General features: G+C 47.5%; 1 protein-coding gene across 2 annotated transcripts in view; it reads left to right on the top strand.

Annotated features, from left to right (window-relative positions):
- DENND5A (DENN domain containing 5A) overlaps positions 1-7,544 on the top strand; it is a 112,856-nt gene extending 105,312 nt beyond the window's left edge. For both annotated transcript variants that reach the window (XM_068261068.1, XM_068261069.1), the window contains one exon: positions 6,358-7,544. In XM_068261068.1, the coding sequence (XP_068117169.1) occupies positions 6,358-6,541 (184 nt within the window). In that variant the 3' untranslated portion in view covers positions 6,542-7,544. The remainder of the gene's footprint in view (positions 1-6,357) is intronic.
- The last annotated feature ends 16,674 nt before the right edge of the window (positions 7,545-24,218 follow it).

A 24,218-nucleotide genomic window follows, 5' to 3' on the forward strand; every position in this document is an offset into this window, starting at 1 on the left:
TCCCATAAACAGTGTGAGGTGCGTATGGACGTCATCTGACGAAGGCGCGGAGCGCCGAAACGCGTCATGACGCCATACGCACACTGAACCTCAGCCACGCCCAGACCCACAGCGAGACGGCGCTCCTAATCCAACCGGAGAACGCGCTGCTGGCCACAGCACGGTACCGCTGAATCGTCTGCTAGGTTAAGCGGTGGCTGTACCGCTGACAAAACGCTGATTTTATCTTCAATCTTGTGAGTACCAAAATTCTTATGCGAATAAAGTTTACCTTAGGTAATGCACTATCGTGCGCTCCATTTCCTCTTTTTAGAATTGTCAGGATTTCCAGTGTTGGCCCTTCTTTTTCAGGACCTCTGCAATTCGACTAGGCATGCTCTCAATCAACTTCTGGGCCTAATCCCGACTGATATCAACCCATTCTTTCATAATCACTTTTTTGAGTTTCTCAGAATTAGTTGGTTTTTGTTTGTCCACCCGCCTCTTGAGGAATGACTTCAAGTTCTCAATGGGATTAAGATCTGGGGAGTTTCAAGGCCATGGACCCAAAATGTTTACGTTTTGGTCCCCGAGCCACTTAACCTGCTGGGCGGTCTGGACGAGCTCAGCTCGTCCAGTACCGCCGGAGCCTGCCGCTCAGGCCCTGCTGGGCCGATTTGGCTCAAATAAAAAGCAGCACACGCAGCCGGCACTTTGCCAGCCGCGTGTGCTGCCTGATCGCCGCCGCTCTGAGCCCAGCGTAACAAAAAGTTCCGGCCAGCGCTAAGGGCTGGATCGGAGGCGGCTGACGTCAGGACGTCGGCTGACGTCGATGACGTCACTCCGCTCGTCGCTATGGCGACGATGTAAGCAAAACAAGGAAGGCCGCTCATTGCGGCCTTCCTTGTTTATTCTGGGCGCCGGAGGCGATCGGAAGATCGCCTCCGGAGCGCCCTCTAGTGGGCTTTCATGCAGCCAACTTTCAGTTGGCTGCATGAAATATTTTTTTTTTTATTAAAAAAAAACCCTCCCGCAGCCTGCCTGGCGATCTTAATAGAACGCCAGGCAGGTTAATCACTTTTGCCTTATGACACGGTGCTCCATCATGCTGGAGAATGCATTGTTCTTCACCAAACTGTTGGATTGTTGGAAGAAGTTGCTGTTGGAGGGTGTTTGGGTACCATTCTTTATTCGTGGCTGTGTTTTTTGGCAAAATTGTGAGTGAGCCCACTCCCTTGGATGAGAAGCAACCCCACACATGAATGGTCTCAGGATGCTTTACCGTTGACATGACACTGGGCTGATGGTAGCGCTCATCTTTTCTTCTCCTGACGAGCCTTTTTCCAGAAGCCCCAAACAATCGGAAAGGGGCTTCATCGGAGAATATGCCTTTGCCCCAGTCCTCAGCAGTCCATACACCATACTTTCTGCAGCAGATCAAGCTGTCCCTGATGTTTTTTTTGGGAGAGAAATGGCTTCTTTGCTGGCCTTCTTGACACCAGGCCATCTTCCCAAAGTCTTTGCCTCACTGTGCATGCAGATGCGCTCACACTTGCCTGCTGCCATTCCCGAGCAACCTCTGCACTGGTTGCACTCCGATCCCGCAGCTGAAGTCTCTTTAGGAGACGATCCTGGCACTTGCTGGACTTTCTTGGACGCCCTGAAGCCTTCTTAACAAGAATTTAACCTATTTCCTTGAAGTTCTTGATGATCTTATAAATTGTTGATTTAGGTGCAATCTTAGTAGCCACAGTATCCTTGCCTGTGAAGCCATTTTTATGGAATGCAGTGATGGCTGCATGCGTTTCTTTGCTGGTCACCATGGTTAACAATGGAAGATCAATGATTTCAAGCATCACCCTCCTTTTTACATGTTAAGTCTGCCATTCTAACCCAATCAGCCTGACATGATGATCTCCAGCCTTGTGCTCGTCAACATTCTCACCTGAGTTAACAAGACGATTACTGAAATGATATCAGCAGGTCCTTTAATGACAGCAATGGAAGGCAGTAGAAAGGTTTTTTGGGGATTCAGTTAATTTTCATGGCACAGGAGGACTATGCAATTCATCTGAACACTCTTCATAACATTCTGGAGTATATGCAAATTGCCATTATAAAAACTTAAGCACCAACTTTTCTAATTTTCAATATTTTTGACAGTCTCAAAACTTTTGGCCAGGACTGTACAGCAACCTCCGTCTTCCATGTGCAGCTTTCCCCCCAGTGAACACCCCTTACTTCCATGCACCACCTGCCATCAGAAGTCTTCCCTAGATGCATTTTACCTGATACCGCTCCTGTACGTGCAGCCTTACTATTCTGATAGCTCAGCCCACCTCCGGTAGCTGCTGCATTTGATTGGACGCATTTCAAACAACTTAAATTTGTTTAATATTTGCATCATCTTGAAATAATTAGCATCTCATTGACCATGCCTGCTCACAAGGAGCAGTCGAGGGCTGAGTATAGTGTTACTAGTGAACGCTTGGCTCGGCCTATGTCTATACAAGTGGAGCTGATTTGTTATGAGGGGATCACTATTGCCATTATGTACTTCTACAAGGCTAACAACTTCTGGAGTGCTTTACAATCTCCATCGTACTGTCACTAACTGTCAAACGGACGAGCTCACGCCTCATAGTCTGGTATCACTCTCATCATCTAAAGCCTTTTACACATGCTAGATGCTGTTTGGGGCCAAATATGCCAAGAACTGTTAAATTGTTAATAAATCTGGACTTCCAGATCTTCTTGTCTTAGTACCAGCTAAAGCCATTGTTTTCCTCCTCTACACTTTCTACTCTGTTTGCCGTGCTGTCTTCCCTCTGCCCCCCCTCCACAGCAACAGAATATGTCATTGGCCTGCAGGCTAGCAATACCTCTGATCAGAACAGATCAAGTTCTGGTCACCGCAGGCAACAGTTGTGTGTGCGTGCTCCTACTTTTCCTATCCTTCTCTGCTATTACTTTAGGTCTATAGTATTTTTGCAGTAGAAATAAATGAGGTCAACTTCTCAGTAAGGGCTGGGGTCCACGAGAAATCAGGAATCGCAATCAAAATCACTTAAAGTGTACCTTAGGCAAACCTTGGGTCTAAAAATATATACTTGCCTAAGAAGAGTAAAGCCTCTGGATCCAATAGAGCAGGCTTTCTCAACCAGGGTTCCCTGGAACCCCAGGGTTCCTTGAGCACTCTGCAGGGGTTCCTTGCCCCATCGTGGGGGGAATATAATAGAGCACACTATAATAGGTGGTAGTGTAACAAGAAGCACTAAATTAGGGGCTCTGGAGACAGTATAATGAGTGGCAGTGTAATAGGGAGTAGTGAAATAAACAGCTACACATACTTTTAAAGACCATGCTTCCTGCAAAATAAAAGCAGGGGTTCCTCGAGATCTAAAAGTTATTTGCAGGGTTCCTTCAGGGTAAAAAGGTTGAGAAAGGCTGCAATAGAGGCTCCCCACAGGATCCATGATTACGGACAAGGGCTTGTCAGGAACATTGGGGCAGCGCTCCTCTTCAGGTCTCAGCTCAGCTGTACTGCACCTCTATGGCCGTGCCTGTGCAGTAAGCCGGAGCACTGCTACTGTGCAGGTGCGGCCAGGCTCATGTGGGTGCAGCACAGCCCAATGTTAACGAGGGTCCCCAGGAGCGGCAGAAGGAGCAAGGATGATCTGGGAAGACTCTATAACAGGGCTGCCCAATAGGTCGATCATGTTCTACTGGTAGATAGTGACCGCCTGATCGGTAGATTGCGGCCTCATGGCCACGTCCCATTGAATTTTGTGGCCGGCAGCTGTAGAACGTGGCCGCGTCCTATCAGATTCTGCTGCTGGTTGCTGATCTCATGGCCAGTCGGGAGGAGAGAGGCGCGGCTGAGAGGCCAGGGGTGGCATTGCCATGACGCAGTGTCATGGCTGGGGGCAGCGCTGGAAGCAACACTTCTGCCTCCACTCACGCTGCCCGCCGGAGTGCTCCCTCAGCCGCCGGAGTGAAGACCAGGACGCCACCGCTAAAGGTAGGTAAGCGTGCTTGCCCTATACCCAGCTAACTTATACTAAAGGCACATATACCCAGCTAACCTATACTAAAGGCACATATACCCAGCTAACTTATACTAAAGGCACATATACCCAGCTAACTTATACTAAAGGCACATATACCCAGCTGACCTATACTAAAGGCACATATACCCAGCTAACCTATACTGAGGCACATATACCTTACTACCTATACTAAAGGCACATAAACCTAGCTAACCTATACTGAAGGCACATATACCTAACTACCTATACTAAAGGCACATATACCTAGCTAACCTATACTGAAGGTACATATACCTAACTACCTATACTAAAGGCACATATACCTAGCTAACCTATACTGAAGGCACATATACCTGGTCAACCTATACTGAAGGCACATATACCTAGCTAACCTATATTGAAGGCACATATAGCTAACTAACCTATACTGAAGGCACATATACCCAGCTAACCTATACTGAGGCACATATACCCAGCTAACCTATACTGAGGCACATATACCTAACTGCCTATACTGAAGGCACATATACCTAATCAACCTATACTGAAGGCACATATACCTAGCTAACCTATATTGAAGGCACATATACCTAGCTAACCTATACTGAGGCACATATACCTAGCTAACCTATACTGAAGGCACATATACCTAGCTAACCTATACTGAAGGCACGTATACCTAGCTAACCTATACTGAAGGCACCTATACCTAGCTAACCTATACTGAAGGCACCTATACCTAGCTAACCTATACTGAAGGCACCTATACCTAGCTAACCTATACTGAAGGCACCTATACCTAGCTAACCTATACTGAAGGCACCTATACCTAGCTAACCTATACTGAAGGCACGTATACCTAGCTAACCTATACTAAAGGCACGTATACCTAGCTAACCTATAGTGAAGGCACCTATACCTAGCTAACCTATAGTGAAGGCACCTATACCTAGCTAACCTATACTGAAGGCACCTATACCTAGCTAACCTATGCTGAAGGGATTTATACCTAGCTAACCTATACTGAAGGCACCTATACCTAGCTAACCTATACTGAAGGCACCTATACCTAGCTAACCTATACTGAAGGCACCTATACCTAGGGGGGGGGGGGTGGGTGCATTTGAAACGTCGGTAGATCCAGCAAATTGTAAAGTAGCTCGCGAGCCATAAAAGTGTGGGCACCCCTGCTCTATAAGATCCAAAGCCATCCCTCTTCTAAGAGGTAAGTATGCATTTCTGAACCTGAGATTTGGATCAGGTTCTCTTTAAGCGCATTTGTAGCCATTTTTGCAGCATTTCTGGGGAGTGATTTTTGACGATTCTGAAGCATTTTTAATTTAGTGGCAGCAGTTTGTGTAATGATTGCGATTTTCATTAGCGCAAGGCTTTATGGGTACAGCGAATAGTTTTGGGTAGTAAAAGGGCTGCAAAATTGCTTTTGTACAGCGACTGAAATGCAATTTTTCAGTGATCCTGTACTTTGTATTAAAGCGCAAATGCTTCAGAAATGCTGCAGATCACAGTTGTGGTTTTGGGAAACAGTGAAATCGCCTCCATTCACTTTCTGTAACCAAGGATTGAACTGCATTCCAATTAGTAGCTGATACCTACTTTTCCCATGACAAATCTTTACCTTTTCTCGAATAGATCACCAGGGGGTTCCGTATGGCTGATATTTTCTGTATGGTTGATATTGTGGTGAACCCCCCCCCCAGCGTGATGTCAGCACCTAGGTCCTGACATCACATTGTGGGAGTCTCATTGCATTGTGGGAAATAACGGCTGTTGCTCACTGCCATGCACCCAGTATCTCTCTCTGTGCATATGTATTTTTACAAAGAGAAACAACCTTTTAGGCTATCGCATTGTTAGGGGGCGTGGCTATAGATAATGGCAGTTGGTGCTGTCTGTTTTTTTCACATCTACCACTAGTAAAGATGATTATGTGCAGGCTGAATGTGCATCAAACAATATGAACAAATTACATGGTGAATTTCGAACTTTTCTTGATCTCTCTTCTATTTCTTAACTTCTCACTTTACAATGTATTTATTTATTGTTTTCCCTTTTCACTAAAGTTCCTCTTTAAGCTAGCACTTTTAGAATCGCGGGTGATTCCAAAACTCTTCTTTAAAGAAGTGGGCCCCAGGCCTAGAGCAGATAAGAATGAATGATCAATAAAAATGAATTGCAGTGATTGGATGATTCCCATTGTAAATTTACCCCCCTGAACCAAACTTTTTGTAAAATGTTGACTCTGACGAGGTGGAAGAACCCTTTATGATGTAAAATGTAATTTCCACCCCCTGTTGTTTTTATCTCCTAGGGACCACTATCTGCACCAGTGGATCGCCCTGCTGGCGGACTGTCCCATCATAGCACAAATGTACGAAGAAACAGCTTTAATCAAAGATCACACGCTGGTCAACTCGCTCATCCGCGTCCTACAGACTCTGCAAGAATTCAACATCACCCTGGAGAGCTCCCTCGTCAAAGGAATCAACATCTGACTCCCGCAGGACCATGCCAAAACCAGAGATCGATCACTACTGTGCTCCCTGCGTCGTCCCCTGCTGCTGCTCCACTGCGCCACCACTTGCAGCACCCCACCTGTATTATAGTAGAGTAATGATATTTTCTAGATATCTCTTTATGACTTATTTACATCCTTTCATATGAGAGAGGTGAAAAGTGAATATCGATCAGCTTATTTTTCAAGCTGTTCTATTTACTAGTTATGGACCTGTTCCGAGCCACCGACCCGCGTCCCCCTCCTCCCCATCCACCCTTCGTAACTTTTTTTCCCCGTTTAACCCCTTGCGTCGTCTGTTACATTGTATTGTTTTTGTGTTTTTTTTTTTTTGTTGTTTTTTTTTGCTTTCTGACCACTTCATCACTTCTTTGCTGTTACAGAAAGATATATCTATATATTTTTTAAATTTTATCGTGCTAGATCACAGTGTTAAGGAGTCTTGAAGAAGAGTTTGTGAATTTATTATTATTATTATTTTTTCCGTCAGTATTAATTTGTGAATGACAAGACGTCAAGACTTATATATTAAGACACAAAATGCACACAATGTGTTTGCTTTTTTTTTTATATATTCATTTTTTTATTTATTTAACTATTTGTGCTTTCGTTATCCGGGCCCCATTAACCCCCGGCCTGCAGTCCGCTAATTCTGTACTGTTGATAGCCCCGCCTCCCAGAGCGCCATGAAGATCGAATGAAGATGGAGTCAGAGACACCCTCTGTCGGATGAGCTCCTGGCGGGGGGGAGGTCTGTTACCGGTTAATGCCAAGATCTCCGCCGCGGGTTACTTTATTACGTCTGAAAACGAACACTGCTGCTTCTGGCACCTCCGACATGCAATAATACGAGGACCGTTGGCGTTCATGCCGTTCATCTTCTCTTAACCCTCTCCTTGCCGCTGACCGATGGATGGTTCAGGTGCAGGAGGCATTTTGCACAGATCAGGTTAAAAAAAAGGAAATAAATACATTTACACAAATTTCTAGTGTGATTTCTTTTTTGTGAGCTAAAGGATTACTCCACCCACCCTAAAGCCATTTACCTACACTCACGATTTTTTTGCGGTTTGCAGCAATACGATGCAACGCAATTCGCGGGAACATCTAAGGTGCGTAGACTGCACTGTCTGATGTCCTCATCCAGTAGTCAGCCCAAACGATAAAAAGAGTGGCACTCAATTACATGGGATAAGGGTGCCCAAGCCTCAAAGGATCCTCACACCCTTGGATCCAAATCAGGTATACACAAGGAGATGGAGGCTGGCACGTCCAAAAATAGAAAAGCTCTTTTATTGAAACATCAAGTTAAAATCTGTGGTAATACAGCTGTATTACCACAGATTTTAACTTGATGTTTCAATAAAAGAGCTTTTCTATTTTTGGACGTGCCAGCCTCCATCTCCTTGTGTATACCTGATGTCCTCATCCATGCATGACAATTCACTGCGGAATCATAACGCATGGTTGCCAGCAAAAATATGCAAACGCATTGCGATTTCCATTTATTGATGAAAAATCGCATTGGAATGGAAGTGCGGTTTGCTGCGTCAGCCCTTTTGTTTTCTGATGTATTAAAGAGACTCTGTAACATCAAAAACCTCCCCTGGGAGGTACTCACCTCGGGTGGGGGAAGCCTCCGGATCCTAATGAGGCTTCCCACGCCATCCTCTGTCCCACGGGGGTCTCCTTGCAGCCCTCCGAACAGCCGGCGACAGACCCGACTGTAGCTTCAATATTTACCTTTGCTGGCTCCAGCGGGGGCGCTGTGGCTGCTTTCGGCACGGAAATAGACGGAAATACCCAATCTCAGTCGGGTCCGCTCTACTGTGCAGGCGCCGGAAACTTGCGCCTGCGCAGTAGAGCAGACCCAACGGCGATCGGGTATTTCCGCCTACTTCGGAGCCGACAGCCGTCAGAGCGCCTGCGCAGGAGCCGGGAAGGTAAATATTGACGTCACCGCTGCACGGAGGGCTGCAGCGAGACCCCTGAGGGATGGAGGACGGCGTGGGAAGCCTCATTAGGATCCAGAGGCTTCCCCCACCCGAGGTGAGTACCCCCCAGGGGACGTTTTGTCGTTACAGTTCCTCTTTAAAGGGAGGATAGGGTCTTACTGATAAAGTTTAGTTATTCAAGCTTTCAGGGATCTAGTCCCCTTCTTCCACCACATTTCCAGATGTGGGCTGAAGTAAAACGTATACACATAAATAGTAAGTGAGTTTATGCAAATTTGTGTAAATTTTTATGCAAATATATGCAGCTTGAAATTGGACCATTCAAGTCCCGCCCAGATTTAAAATGATTGGTCTAATTTCAAACTGCATATATTTGCATAACATATATTTATTAATGTCTTAAACTTTTCAAGAATTAACAGAAGGTTTGTATTGTGGAATGGATCTTATGACACCTTATTTAACGTGATTGATTTGCTTTCATGGTCTTCAGCCTGCTCAACTTCTTGTATACTTGCAGGAGCTTACTGCCTCCAGCCTACTAGCCACTGGACACCTAACTGCTGTTATCTATGTGTTTACTATTTACCTGCAAACAGTGTTTTACGTAACTCAATAGGACCTTTAAAGGGAAGGTCCGAGGTGGTTAAAAATAAAAAATCTAGGCTTCCTCCAGCCCCTTGTAGCCGTCCTGTGCCCTTGCCACAGCTCCGCTCCCCGCCGGTGGCTCGGGGTCTCCTCCGCTGCAAGATGCCTACTTATGCTTCAGCGTGCGGCTTACGGAGTCACACAGACATCATCCGGACTGTACTGCGTAGGCACAGTAGTTCTACACCTGCGTAGTACAGTCCGAATGACATCAGTACGACTATGTGAGCACAGTGGATGCCGACCTGGTGAGGGACTGGGAGCTTCTGTGAGGGCACAGGACGGCTGCTGGGGGCTGGAGGAAGCCCTAGGTAAGTAGATTTTTGATTTTTAATCACCTTGGATCTGCCGTCAACCACTTAAGGACCAGGCTCTGCTGAAGTGATCTGTGCTGAGCGGGCTCTCCAGCCCACAGCACAGATCGTGATTGTGCCAGGGCGATCAGACTTCCCCCCCCTTTTTTCCCCACTAGGGGGATGTCCTGCTGGGGGGGGGGTCTGATCGCCGCCGGCTTGCTGTGTGTATCGGGGGGGAGGGGAGGCTCCTCAAAGCCCCCATCCGCATCGATTTCCGCCCTCTCTGCCCTTCCCTCCCTCTCCCTCTTGCTATGGGCTGCGCAGGATGGAAATCCGTCCTGCGCCACCTAGGATAGGCTTCAGCCTATCAGATGCCGGCGATCCCCGGACAATCAGAGGCCGGGGATCGCCGATCTCCTTTACGGCAGCGCCGTATGATGTAAACAGAGGGGATTTCTTCCCCGCGTGTTTACATTTAGCGTGCGAGCAGCGATCGGAGGCTCGCAGGCTGTTCACGGAGACACCCTCCATGAACTGACATGGAAAGGCCGCTCGAATTTCCATGGGAAACCACTTGCGACCTGCCGACGCCTATCGGCGTTAGGCGGTCGTTAAGTGTTTTTTAAGGAACAGTCTTTTTTTTTTTCTTTTTTCACTTTCTGATCACTGTGATTGGCTCACAGTTATCAGGAGCCAATGAAAACTGCTCCTTATCGATGTCATTAGACAGCAGAGATCTGTGCTGGCAGGAATGCGTTATTGCGTCCTATGCTTGGGAGCTGTCGACGTTAAAACTATGCCACATCAGGCTTAGGCAGCCACAAGTGCGCATAGTTTTAACTATTGCCGGTCCCGAGCTGGACAAGCTCACATCTGGAAATATGCCTGAAGAAAGGGACTAGTTCCCTGAAACCTTGATTAATTACTATTTTCACAAAACTTTGGGGTTTTTTTTTTCTACCTACATAGATTTATTGGCCAACAGAAATTATTTAGCTGCTCTCCACCCATATTTATCATATCTGTGCAAACTGCATATGGTACAAACTACTTAGCACCCTAGTTTGCACATGCAAAGCTTTTAGGCGTGATAACTTAGTTATCACGCTTTTGTGAATCAAGCCCACTATGTTTCTCTCACCTTTAACATCTTGACGACCGCTCCACGCCCATGGGCGTGGCCACGGCAGCAGCCCCAGGACCGCCTAACGCCAATTGGCGTCAAGTTCAGTTTGCAGGAGATCACACGCAGGCTGCGCACGCATCTCCCGCTCAGGGGGGGGGGGGGGAGCTCCGCCCGCCTTCAGTGCGTTTAGAAGACTGTTAGACTACGAAACTGCCATCTTTACATATAGTACAGCGCTGCGATCAGCTGGGGGACAAGAGAGCGATTGGCTCTCATACTGATCGCCAGGATTGGCCGGCTGGGGGGAGAGAGGGTATTGTAAAAGAATAAAGTAAATAGGCAGAGATAATGAAAAAAATATAACATAAAAATGTATTTAAAAAAAAAAAAACACGGGGGGGGGGGGGGGGGGGGGGGGACGGCAATCAGACCCCACCAACAGAGAGCTCTGTTGGTAGGGAGAAAAGGGGGGAATCACTTGTGTGCTGTGTTGTGCAGCTTGGCCTTAAAGCTGCACTGGCCAATTTTGTAAAAAGTAGCCTGGTCTTTAGGGGGGGGGGGGGGTTACCACTATGGTCAGAGTCGGACTGGGACACTGGGGGCCCACCAAAGAAATTTTAACCTGGGGCCCACACATCCCATGATTGCGGTGAAAAAAGGTGGGCGTGGTCATGATGTATTAAGGACAGGGCCAAACGTACATGATCTTAGCAGCATTGTAATTCAGAGACACTGCTGCCAAGCATACTTTGCATAGAGTTCCCTCCTTCAATATAAAATAATGTCCTACTTTGCAGAGGTTGCAACCGCATCGGGGTCCTTGGGCCAAAGGGGCAATCAAGGGCCCTCCCTCAACTACAGTGTTAGCTCTCTATTGGTCCTGTGCTCATAATAATCACTTCTATAGATACTTTGAACAGTGGTAATCATTAACAAGCTATTTCCCATCCCCTTCTTGCACCTCTGACACTGTAGTTTCCATTGGCTGGTTTTGGTGCGCTGTGCAGGGGCGTAGCAATAGGGGTTCAGAGGTAGCCACCGCATCGGGGCCCTTGGGCCAGAGGGGCCGTGAAGGGCCCTCCCTCAACTACAGTATTAGCTCTCTATTTGTCCTGTGCTCATAATAATCACTTCTATAGATACTTTGAATAGTGGTAATCATTAACAAACTGTTCCCCATTCCCTTCTTGCACCTCAGACACTGTAGCTGCCATTGGCAGGTTATGGTGCGCCGTATCAATTGCTATGTATAGAGTGCTTGGGGGGCCCCATTGTAAAACTTGCATCGGGGCCCACAACTCATTAGCTACGCCACTGGCGCTGTATCAATGGTTATGTATAGAATGCTTGGGGGGTCCCATTGTAAAATTTGCATCGAAGCCTACTGCTCCTTAGCTACGCCACTGCTCTCAGCAGTGATTACAGCACTGAGAAGAGAATTTTTGTGCTGCAGGCAGCAATTGAAGCTCTGTCAGACAAGGAGGGGGGGGCACCGAGGGAAAAAACTGTACTACTGTGGCCCAGTCCAACCCTGACTGTGGTCCTCAAGTGGTTAAAGGAAACCTGAGACGAAAATGTATAAAAGTTTTAAACATACCTGGGGCTTCTTCCTGCCACCACACCATCTTCCTCTGCCTCCTCATTCCCCCTTATCTTTGACCAGTTGGGGTGCACTCCCATCCATGAGGGGGGGCAAGGCAAGCTTACAGGGCTACTACCGGGAGAACGAGGAGGCGGAGGAAGATGGCGTAGCAGCGATCGCTGCTGGAAGAAGCCCCAGGTATGTATAAAACTTGTATATCTTTTGTCTCAGGTACACTTTAATGAATGTACACCATATTGCTAGAAGTATTAGGACCCCACTTCATATCATTGGAATCAGGTGTTCCAATCACTTCCATGGATCATACAGGTGAATAAAATCAAGCACCCCGGCACACAAACACACCACAAATCGCCCAGGGAATCGCTGCACAAAGCGTTTGAGCAAATTCAAAGCACAGCGGCGATCTCCAGCAGGTCCCAAGCCTTCATGCTTCATAATCGTTGCTGGAAAATGTGATGGTTAAGGGCTCCGTCTCTGACACAGGAGACCTGGGTTAGAATCTCGGCTCTTCCTGTTCAGAAAGCTAGCACCTATTCAGTAAGGAGTCCTTGGGCCAAACTCCCTAACATTGCTACTACCTATAGAGCCCGTCCTAGTGGCTGAAGCTCTGGCGTTTTGCGTCTGCCAGGAGAAAAGTGCGATATACGGTAAATTTTCTTGATACCAAGACATTTTGGACAATTTCATGCTCCCAAGTCTGTCGAGATAGTTTAGAACTGGCCCATTCTGTTCTAACATGACTGCACCCCAGGGCACAAAGCAAGATCTATAAAGACATGGATGAGTGAGTTTGATGTGGAGGAAGTTGACTGACCTGCACAGAGCCATGACCTCAGTCTTATAGAACACCTTTGGGGTGAGTCTGACGTAACAAATGCTCTTCTGGAATAAAGGTTACAAATTCCCGTAAACTGACTCCTTAACCTTGTAGGAAGCCTTTCCGGAAGAGTTGAAGCTATTATAGCTGCAAAGGGTGGGCCAAATCCACATTAAAGCCTATGGATTAAGAATGGGATGCCATTCATTGAAGTTCATACGTCTGGTTATATCACTGGTTTCTTCCTATGTTGTTGTATACTGCAATTTATCCACAAGATGGCAGTGTTTGCTCCAACAAACTCATGACCAGCAACACAACACAAATGTATTAGTTAATTTTACAGATGTGACACCAGCATTTTTTTTGTCTTCTATTCATGTAACTTAATGAATAAAATAGCTTATATTTTACAATATTGATGTATACATTATGGTTTGCCAAAATCTTTCCTCTCCCTGATTTACATTCTTACGGTTAGCACAGGTGGTGATATGTTTACTGATGGCAAGGTGCATCACTGCGGAATGTTTGTTGATTGTTCCCAAGTGAGCAAAAACACCTGTTCTCCCAGAGTGCTTTGTGGCAAAGGGCTGCTTAGCTAAATAGCCTAGGATAGACATCACTAGGATTTCGGGTCTACATACCAATATATTAGTATTATTTAGTATTTATATAGCGCTGATATCTTCCACAGTGCTGAAAATGTCTTGCACCTTAACTGTCCATCAGAGGGGCTCACAATCTAATCCCTACCATAATCAAATGCCCAGCATAGTTTAGGGCCAATTTTAGGTGGAAGCCAATTCACTTGTCTGTATGTTTTGGGGATGTGGGAGGAAACCGGAGTGCCCAGAGAAAAGCCACGCAGATATGGTGAGAACATACAAACTCCGTGCAGATAGTGCCCAGGCTTGTGTGCTAACTACTACGTCACCCTGCAATATACAGGAATATACTATATACATACAGGAAGTGTTTCTGCTACTGAAACCAGGGTATTTAGCATAAAATTGGGTACCCTGAATGATGTATTACTTTCTATTATATGCATGGCTGGATTTGTGCTCTGTACCGCCCAAGGCCACAGTCACCAGCCACCCCTTTTAGTATAGGTAGCCTGATGACCCCTCACCCTTCCCTCTAGTATAGGTAGCCTGGACGACCCCCTTCCAGTATAAGTAGCCAGATGACTCCCTTATTCCCTCCCCCTCCCCCTTTCTGTATAGGTAGCCAGCTCACCTCCACACTACAGCAGCCATCGGTGTAACTCACCTCTCCGCTCATCTCCAGTGCAGAAGCTTCCTCTTCCCCTCCATCTCTATTAGCCGCAGCTGTACATTTCTCCCTCCAACCAACGTCTCTCACATGTGACTCACCGGCATGTTACCAGCGAGTCACATGATAGGAATCAAGTGACTGACTGGTAACATGCTAACGAGTCACAAGTGAAAGATGCTGGTTGGAGGGACAGATGTACAGCGACGGCTGTTAGAGATGGAGGGGAAGAGGAAGCTTCTGCACTGGAGATGAGCGGAGAGGTGTGTTACACTGATGGCTGCCTGCTGTGGTGTGGAGGCAACCTGGCTACAGTACAGTAAGCTTGCAAATGCGGCAACAGTTTAGACTGCTGCCCACCCGCATTTGCTCCAGTGGTGCCCTAGGCCATGGCCTTGGCCTTAATCCAGCCCTGATAAAAGTGATTGCTCGGCCCTTTAAGCAGTTATAAGGTCACTACATGCTGCCCCCAATCATTCAGAGTAGCAGAGCGGAGCAGTCACTCACCTCTCCCCCATCTTCAGGTCCCGCTCTTCCAGCGTCTCCTTAGCCGTTTCTTAGTCATGTGATCAGACATGCAACATGGAGTAGCCATGGAGACACAATAGCTCTACATCCTGGCATCTCCATGGTTCCCCCTGTAGCTAGCGCTTAATTGAGACAGGGAGACGCTAGAGGGCTCACTGATCAAGTACAGATTGCATTGTTTATAGTAAAAATAGCAGAATTTTAGTACTGACAAACCCAGCGCCCATTCTCACTTGAACCTTCTGCCTAGTGCCGAAAACAAACCCCACCCTACCTAATGCCATAATCCCCCCTTCTAGTGCCTAAAACGTATTGTACAGAGATCACTGATCCACTCCCATCAGTCTCTGCACCAGGTGGTGCCTAATCCTAACCACCCCCCTGGTGGTGCCTAACCCTAAAACCCCCCTGGTGGTTCCTAATCCTAACCACCCCCTGGTGGTGCCTAACCTTAACAGTGTTACATTAAATCCATTCACCGTTTTTGCAGTTAAATAACGTCTGCAGTTTTGCTTATGTACGCCGCTATTGATAAATAACGTTAGTGTGTGCCACTATTGATAAATAACGTTAGTGTGTGTCGTTTCTCTTCTTTTTTCCCTGTGCGCCATTATTATGCAGTACTAACGATAAATAGTGATAAGCGTATCTTTTTAATGTGGCGCCATTTTTAAGCATAGGCGCTTTGCACCATTATTCACTGATCCGGAGTCGCATAGTGGTGCATGACAGTTCTGCTACCGTTATGGGACTAGATTTGAGGGAGGACTGTCTGGAGAACTGGGAGAAGCCCATAAGCAGCTGTCCATGTAGATGGAGTATTTGATGGCAGTCAGGGTTTTGGTGCTGTGACCACAGTGTTAACCGCTCAGCCTCTTTCTCTGACTTTGTTCTTTATGCACATCCTGGTTTGTTAGACAAAAATGAATTCCCGTCCACAGACCACAGAGAAAGCCGTCTGACACCGTATTATTCCTCTAACCACTTCCAAGACTTCCTTCGACATGTTGAGATCGCAGGAAGAAAACCACATGGCCGAAGTGCTCAGTAAAAGAGGGAGAGATTTATGAAGGCGATCAGGAAGACAGAGTGAGGCAGAGTTACCAATGTGTATAAATCTGTCTCCAGCATACTCAGGGTTCCTCATTCTGGGCCTAAGTCTTAAAGGGAATCTGCAGTGAAAATAAACTTATAATATAATGATCTGTATGGGTAGTACTGCTAAGAAATAGAACATTAGAACAGATATGAGACTCCTATTGTTTCCAGTACAAAAAGAGTTAAAAAAAACTTCACTCGCTAACTATGCAAATGAGCTTCTGTGAGCTCTGCGAATTTCATGGACAGCACTGCCTTTTGAAGCACTTATCTCAACTGTCTCTCATTGTTTCTTCTTTGTTTATGGTTTTTCTGCAGAGAAAAGTTCAAAGGGTCAATTAGCCTGCTTTATGAAATCATTTCAAATGCTGAGTGTATTGTGGAAACTGCAATTATTTGAGAATGAGGCAATGTTATACAAAAAGCTATATACCTGAAAATAAATATGACACTATTTTCTTTGCTATGTTCTATTAATTATCCGTATTACACAACTAAATACCAGAGCTGGATTACATTAAACGTTTTATACATACCTGGGGCTACCTCCAGCCCCATACGCACCGATCGCTCCCACGCCACTTTTCTCAGTCTTCTGCAGCGCCGGTACTGGGTCCCCGCACTTCCGTCAGTCGGGCGAGTCTACGCATGAGAAGTGCGCCCTCTACGTATCTCTCCAGTGACTGCTGGAGAGATACGCAAAGAGCACACTTCTCTTACGTCAGACTGTCTCTGACTGACAGAAGTGCGGGGACCCAGTACCGGAGCTGCTGAGGACAGCGGCATGGGAGCAATCGGAGCGTATGGGGCTGAAGGAAGCCCCAGGTATGTATAAAACGTTTAATGTAACCCAGCTCTGGTACACTTTAAGTATCCATTTAACAAATGGCGGCATCACCCAGCCGCCAAAAAAGTCTCATGTTGCGTCTGAGGATGACAACTCCATAGTGGGGGCTGCCTATCCACCGCACGTGCTGAGTGCTCGCAAGCACTCGGCTGGTGAATGACAGGCGGTAGATTCACCTCCATCTGCCAGTGGAAAAGAGTCCGTATTCGCAGCTTTCTCTTGATCAGAGGTGATTTTACTTACAATCTGCAGGAAAGAATTTTGATGGATCATCTGCATGAAATCCAGACCATACTAGGTGCTAATATACCAACGCTCTATCCATTTTAGCTTTTTTTGTGGAGTGGAGCCGGATAAATGTAAGTAAATATTTCTAGAGTTTTTGTTTTTTCCACTTCAAATGAAAGTCGATCTGCAAATACCAAACCATTTCCAATGCTGACAGTTCTCTGGAAGAATTGGTGCATTGTTGAAAAATAGTGCAAAAGTGCCAACATTTTTGTTGTACATTCAGATCACACAGCTGTGGCATCCTCAAGGCTTGATTTATACTTTCTCTGCCCCTAGGTCAGCTTTCTTGTGGTTACGCCCCCCCCCCATGTGCAACAGCCTCTCTCCTATTCCATGTGCTGCCCCCTTTTCCATGTGTGACATGCATGTACAGCAGCCCCTCTTCCACATGTAACATACATGTACAATAGCCCCTCTTCCATGTATTACATCCACAAGAAGCAGCCCCTCTTCCATGTGTAACATCCATGTACAGCAGCCCCCTCTTCCATGTGTAACAGCCATGTACAGCAGCCCTCTCTTCCATGCGTAACATCCATGTACAGCAGCTCCCTCTTCCATGTGTAACATCCATGTACAGCAGCCCCCTCTTCCATGTGTAACATCCATGTACAGCAGCCCCCCTCTTCCATGTGTAACATACATGTACAGCAGCCCCCTCTTCCATGTGTAACATCCATGTACAGCAGCCCCCCTCTTCCATGTGTAACATCCATGTACAGCAGCTCCCTCTTCCATGTGTAACATCCATGTACAGCAGCCCCTCTCTTCCATGTGTAACATCCATGTACAGCAGCCCCCTCTTCCATGTGTAACATCCATGTACAGCAGCCCCCCTCTTCCATGTGTAACATACATGTACAGCAGCCCCCTCTTCCATGTGTAACATCCATGTACAGCAGCCCCCTCTTCCATGTGTAACATCCATGTACAGCAGCCCCCTCTTCCATGTGCAACATCCATGTACAGCAGCCCTCTCTTCCATGTGTAACATCCATGTACAGCAGCCCCCTCTTCCATGTGTAACATCCATGTACAGCAGCCCCCTCTTCCATGTGTAACATCCATGTACAGAAGCCCCCTCTTCCATGTGTAACATCCATGTACAGCAGCCCCTCTTCCATGTGTAACATCCATGTACAGCAGCCCCCCTCTTCTATGTGTAACATCCATGTACAGAAGCCCCCTCTTCCATGTGTAACATCCATGTACAGCAGCCCCCCTCTTCTATGTGTAACATCCATGTACAGAAGCCCCCCTCTTCCATGTGTAGCATCCATGTACAGCAGCCCCCTCTTCCATGTGTAACATCCATGTACAGAAGCCCCCTCTTCCATGTGTAACATCCATGTACAGCAGCCCCCTCTTCCATGTGTAACATCCATGTACAGCAGCCCCCTCTTCCATGTTTGACATCCATGTACAGCAGCCCCCTCTTCCATGTGCAACATCCATGTACAGCAGCCCCCTCTTCCATGTGTAACATCCATGTACAGAAGCCCCCTCTTCCATGTGTAACATCCATGTACAGCAGCCCCTCTTCCATGTGTAACATCCATGTACAGCAGCCCCTCTTCCATGTGTAACCTCCATATACACCATCCATGTGTACATCCATTCCATGTGTAACATCTATGTACAACAGCCTCCTCTTGCATGTGTAACATCCATGTACAGCAGCCCCCTCTTCCATGTGTAACATCCATGTACAGCAGCCCCCTCTTCCATGTGTAACATCCATGTACAGCAGCCCCCTCTTCCATGTGTAACATCCATGTACAGCATCCCCCCTCTTCCATGTGTAACATCCATGTACAGCAGCCCCCCTCTTCCATGTGTAACATCCATGTACAGCAGCTCCCTCTTCCATGTGTAACATCCATGTACAGTAGCCCCCTCTTCCATGTGTAACATCCATGTACAGCAGCCCCCTCTTCCATGTGTAACATCCATGTACAGCAGCCCCCTCTTCCATGTGTAACATCCATGTACAGCAGCCCCCTCTTCCATGTGTAACATCCATGTACAGCAGCTCCCTCTTCCATGTGTAACATCCATGTAAAGCAGCCCCTCTTCCATGTGTAACATCCATGTACAGCAGCCCTCTCTTTCATGTGTAACATCCATGTACAGCAGCCCCCTCTTCCATGTGTAACATCCATGTACAGCAGCCCCCTCTTCCATGTGTAACATCCATGTACAGCAGCCCCCTCTTCCATGTGCAACATCCATGTACAGCAGCCCTCTCTTCCATGTGTAACATCCATGTACAGCAGCCCTCTCTTCCATGTGTAACATCCATGTACAGCAGCCCCCTCTTCCATGTGTAACATCCATGTACAGCAGCCCCCTCTTCCATGTGTAACATCCATGTACAGAAGCCCCCTCTTCCATGTGTAACATCCATGTACAGCAGCCCCTCTTCCATGTGTAACATCCATGTACAGCAGCCCCCCTCTTCTATGTGTAACATCCATGTACAGAAGCCCCCTCTTCCATGTGTAACATCCATGTACAGCAGCCCCCCTCTTCTATGTGTAACATCCATGTACAGAAGCCCCCCTCTTCCATGTGTAACATCCATGTACAGCAGCCCCCTCTTCCATGTGTAACATCCATGTACAGAAGCCCCCTCTTCCATGTGTAACATCCATGTACAGCAGCCCTCTCTTCCATGTGTAACATCCATGTACAGCAGCCCCCTCTTCCATGTTTGACATCCATGTACAGCAGCCCCCTCTTCCATGTGCAACATCCATGTACAGCAGCCCCCTCTTCCATGTGTAACATCCATGTACAGAAGCCCCCTCTTCCATGTGTAACATCCATGTACGTCAGCCCCTCTTCCATGTGTAACATCCATGTACAGCAGCCCCCCTCTTCTATGTGTAACATCCATGTACAGAAGCCCCCCTCTTCCATGTGTAACATCCATGTACAGCAGCCCCCCTCTTCTATGTGTAACATCCATGTACAGAAGGCCCCCTCTTCCATGTGTAACATCCATGTACAGCAGCCCCCTCTTCCATGTGTAACATCCATGTACAGAAGCCCCCTCTTCCATGTGTAACATCCATGTACAGCAGCCCCCTCTTCCATGTGTAACATCCATGTACAGCAGCCCCCTCTTCCATGTTTGACATCCATGTACAGCAGCCCCCTCTTCCATGTGTAACATCCATGTACAGCAGTCCCCTCTTACATGTGTAACATCCATGTACAACAGCCTCCTCTTGCATGTGTAACATCCATGTACAGCAGCCTCCTCTTCCATGTGTAACATCCATGTACGTCAGCCCCTTTTCCATGTGTAACATCCATGTACAGCAGCCCCTCTTCCATGTGTAACCTCCATATACACCATCCATGTGTACATCCATTCCATGTGTAACATCTATGTACAACAGCCTCCTCTTGCATGTGTAACATCCATGTACAGCAGCCCCCTCTTCCATGTGTAACATCCATGTACAGCAGCCCCCTCTTCCATGTGTAACATCCATGTACAGCAGCCCCCTCTTCCATGTGTAACATCCATGTACAGCAGCCCCCTCTTCCATGTGTAACATCCATGTACAGCATCCCCCCTCTTCCATGTGTAACATCCATGTACAGCAGCCCCCTCTTGCATGTGTAACATCCATGTACAGCAGCCCCCTCTTCCATGTGTAACATCCATGTACAGCAGCCCCCTCTTCCATGTGTAACATCCATGTACAGCAGCCCCCCTCTTCCATGTGTAACATCCATGTACAGCAGCCCCCCTCTTCCATGTGTAACATCCATGTACAGCAGCTCCCTCTTCCATGTGTAACATCCATGTACAGTAGCCCCCTCTTCCATGTGTAACATCCATGTACAGCAGCCCCCTCTTCCATGTGTAACATCCATGTACAGCAGCCCCCTCTTCCATGTGTAACATCCATGTACAGCAGCCCCCTCTTCCATGTGTAACATCCATGTACAGCAGCTCCCTCTTCCATGTGTAACATCCATGTAAAGCAGCCCCTCTTCCATGTGTAACATCCATGTACAGCAGCCCTCTCTTTCATGTGTAACATCCATGTACAGCAGCCCCCTCTTCCATGTGTAACATCCATGTACAGCAGCCCCCTCTTCCATGTGTAACATCCATGTACAGCAGCCCCCTCTTCCATGTGCAACATCCATGTACAGCAGCCCTCTCTTCCATGTGTAACATCCATGTACAGCAGCCCCCTCTTCCATGTGTAACATCCATGTACAGCAGCCCCCTCTTCCATGTGTAACATCCATGTACAGAAGCCCCCTCTTCCATGTGTAACATCCATGTACAGCAGCCCCTCTTCCATGTGTAACATCCATGTACAGCAGCCCCCCTCTTCTATGTGTAACATCCATGTACAGAAGCCCCCTCTTCCATGTGTAACATCCATGTACAGCAGCCCCCCTCTTCTATGTGTAACATCCATGTACAGAAGCCCCCCTCTTCCATGTGTAACATCCATGTACAGCAGCCCCCTCTTCCATGTGTAACATCCATGTACAGAAGCCCCCTCTTCCATGTGTAACATCCATGTACAGCAGCCCTCTCTTCCATGTGTAACATCCATGTACAGCAGCCCCCTCTTCCATGTTTGACATCCATGTACAGCAGCCCCCTCTTCCATGTGCAACATCCATGTACAGCAGCCCCCTCTTCCATGTGTAACATCCATGTACAGAAGCCCCCTCTTCCATGTGTAACATCCATGTACGTCAGCCCCTCTTCCATGTGTAACATCCATGTACAGCAGCCCCCCTCTTCTATGTGTAACATCCATGTACAGAAGCCCCCCTCTTCCATGTGTAACATCCATGTACAGCAGCCCCCCTCTTCTATGTGTAACATCCATGTACAGAAGCCCCCCTCTTCCATGTGTAACATCCATGTACAGCAGCCCCCTCTTCCATGTGTAACATCCATGTACAGAAGCCCCCTCTTCCATGTGTAACATCCATGTACAGCAGCCCCCTCTTCCATGTGTAACATCCATGTACAGCAGCCCCCTCTTCCATGTTTGACATCCATGTACAGCAGCCCCCTCTTCCATGTGTAACATCCATGTACAGCAGTCCCCTCTTACATGTGTAACATCCATGTACAACAGCCTCCTCTTGCATGTGTAACATCCATGTACAGCAGCCTCCTCTTCCATGTGTAACATCCATGTACGTCAGCCCCTTTTCCATGTGTAACATCCATGTACAGCAGCCCCTCTTCCATGTGTAACCTCCATATACACCATCCATGTGTACATCCATTCCATGTGTAACATCTATGTACAACAGCCTCCTCTTGCATGTGTAACATCCATGTACAGCAGCCCCCTCTTCCATGTGTAACATCCATGTACAGCAGCCCCCTCTTCCATGTGTAACATCCATGTACAGCAGCCCCCTCTTCCATGTGTAACATCCATGTACAGCAGCCCCCTCTTCCATGTGTAACATCCATGTACAGCATCCCCCCTCTTCCATGTGTAACATCCATGTACAGCAGCCCCCTCTTCCATGTGTAACATCCATGTACAGCAGCCCCCTCTTCCATGTGTAACATCCATGTACAGAAGCCCCCTCTTCCATGTGTAACATCCATGTACAGCAGCCCCTCTTCCATGTGTAACATCCATGTACAGCAGCCCCCCTCTTCCATGTGTAACATCCATGTACAGAAGCCCCCTCTTCCATGTGTAACATCCATGTACAGCAGCCCCCCTCTTCTATGTGTAACATCCATGTACAGAAGCCCCCCTCTTCCATGTGTAACATCCATGTACAGCAGCCCCCTCTTCCATGTGTAACATCCATGTACAGAAGCCCCCTCTTCCATGTGTAACATCCATGTATAGCAGCCCTCTCTTCCATGTGTAACATCCATGTACAGCAGCCCCCTCTTCCATGTTTGACATCCATGTACAGCAGCCCCCTCTTCCATGTGCAACATCCATGTTCAGCAGCCCCCTCTTCCATGTGTAACATCCATGTACAGAAGCCCCCTCTTCCATGTGTAACATCCATGTACGTCAGCCCCTCTTCCATGTGTAACATCCATGTACAGCAGCCCCCCTCTTCTATGTGTAACATCCATGTACAGAAGCCCCCCTCTTCCATGTGTAACATCCATGTACAGCAGCCCCCCTCTTCTATGTGTAACATCCATGTACAGAAGCCCCCCTCTTCCATGTGTAACATCCATGTACAGCAGCCCCCTCTTCCATGTGTAACATCCATGTACAGAAGCCCCCTCTTCCATGTGTAACATCCATGTACAGCAGCCCCCTCTTCCATGTGTAACATCCATGTACAGCAGCCCCCTCTTCCATGTTTGACATCCATGTACAGCAGCCCCCTCTTCCATGTGTAACATCCATGTACAGCAGTCCCCTCTTACATGTGTAACATCCATGTACAACAGCCTCCTCTTGCATGTGTAACATCCATGTACAGCAGCCTCCTCTTCCATGTGTAACATCCATGTACGTCAGCCCCTTTTCCATGTGTAACATCCATGTACAGCAGCCCCTCTTCCATGTGTAACCTCCATATACACCATCCATGTGTACATCCATTCCATGTGTAACATCTATGTACAACAGCCTCCTCTTGCATGTGTAACATCCATGTACAGCAGCCCCCTCTTCCATGTGTAACATCCATGTACAGCAGCCCCCTCTTCCATGTGTAACATCCATGTACAGCAGCCCCCTCTTCCATGTGTAACATCCATGTACAGCATCCCCCCTCTTCCATGTGTAACATCCATGTACAGCAGCCCCCCTCTTCCATGTGTAACATCCATGTACAGCAGCTCCCTCTTCCATGTGTAACATCCATGTACAGTAGCCCCCTCTTCCATGTGTAACATCCATGTACAGCAGCCCCCTCTTCCATGTGTAACATCCATGTACAGCAGCCCCCTCTTCCATGTGTAACATCCATGTACAGCAGCCCCCCTCTTCTATGTGTAACATCCATGTACAGAAGCCCCCTCTTCCATGTGTAACATCCATGTACAGCAGCCCCCCTCTTCCATGTGTAACATCCATGTACAGCAGCCCCCTCTTCCATGTGTAACATCCATGTACAGCAGCCCCCCTCTTCCATGTGTAACATCCATGTACAGCAGCTCCCTCTTCCATGTGTAAC

This window comes from Hyperolius riggenbachi, chromosome 11, assembly GCF_040937935.1.
Source record: "Hyperolius riggenbachi isolate aHypRig1 chromosome 11, aHypRig1.pri, whole genome shotgun sequence".
Lineage (NCBI taxonomy): Eukaryota > Metazoa > Chordata > Amphibia > Anura > Hyperoliidae > Hyperolius > Hyperolius riggenbachi.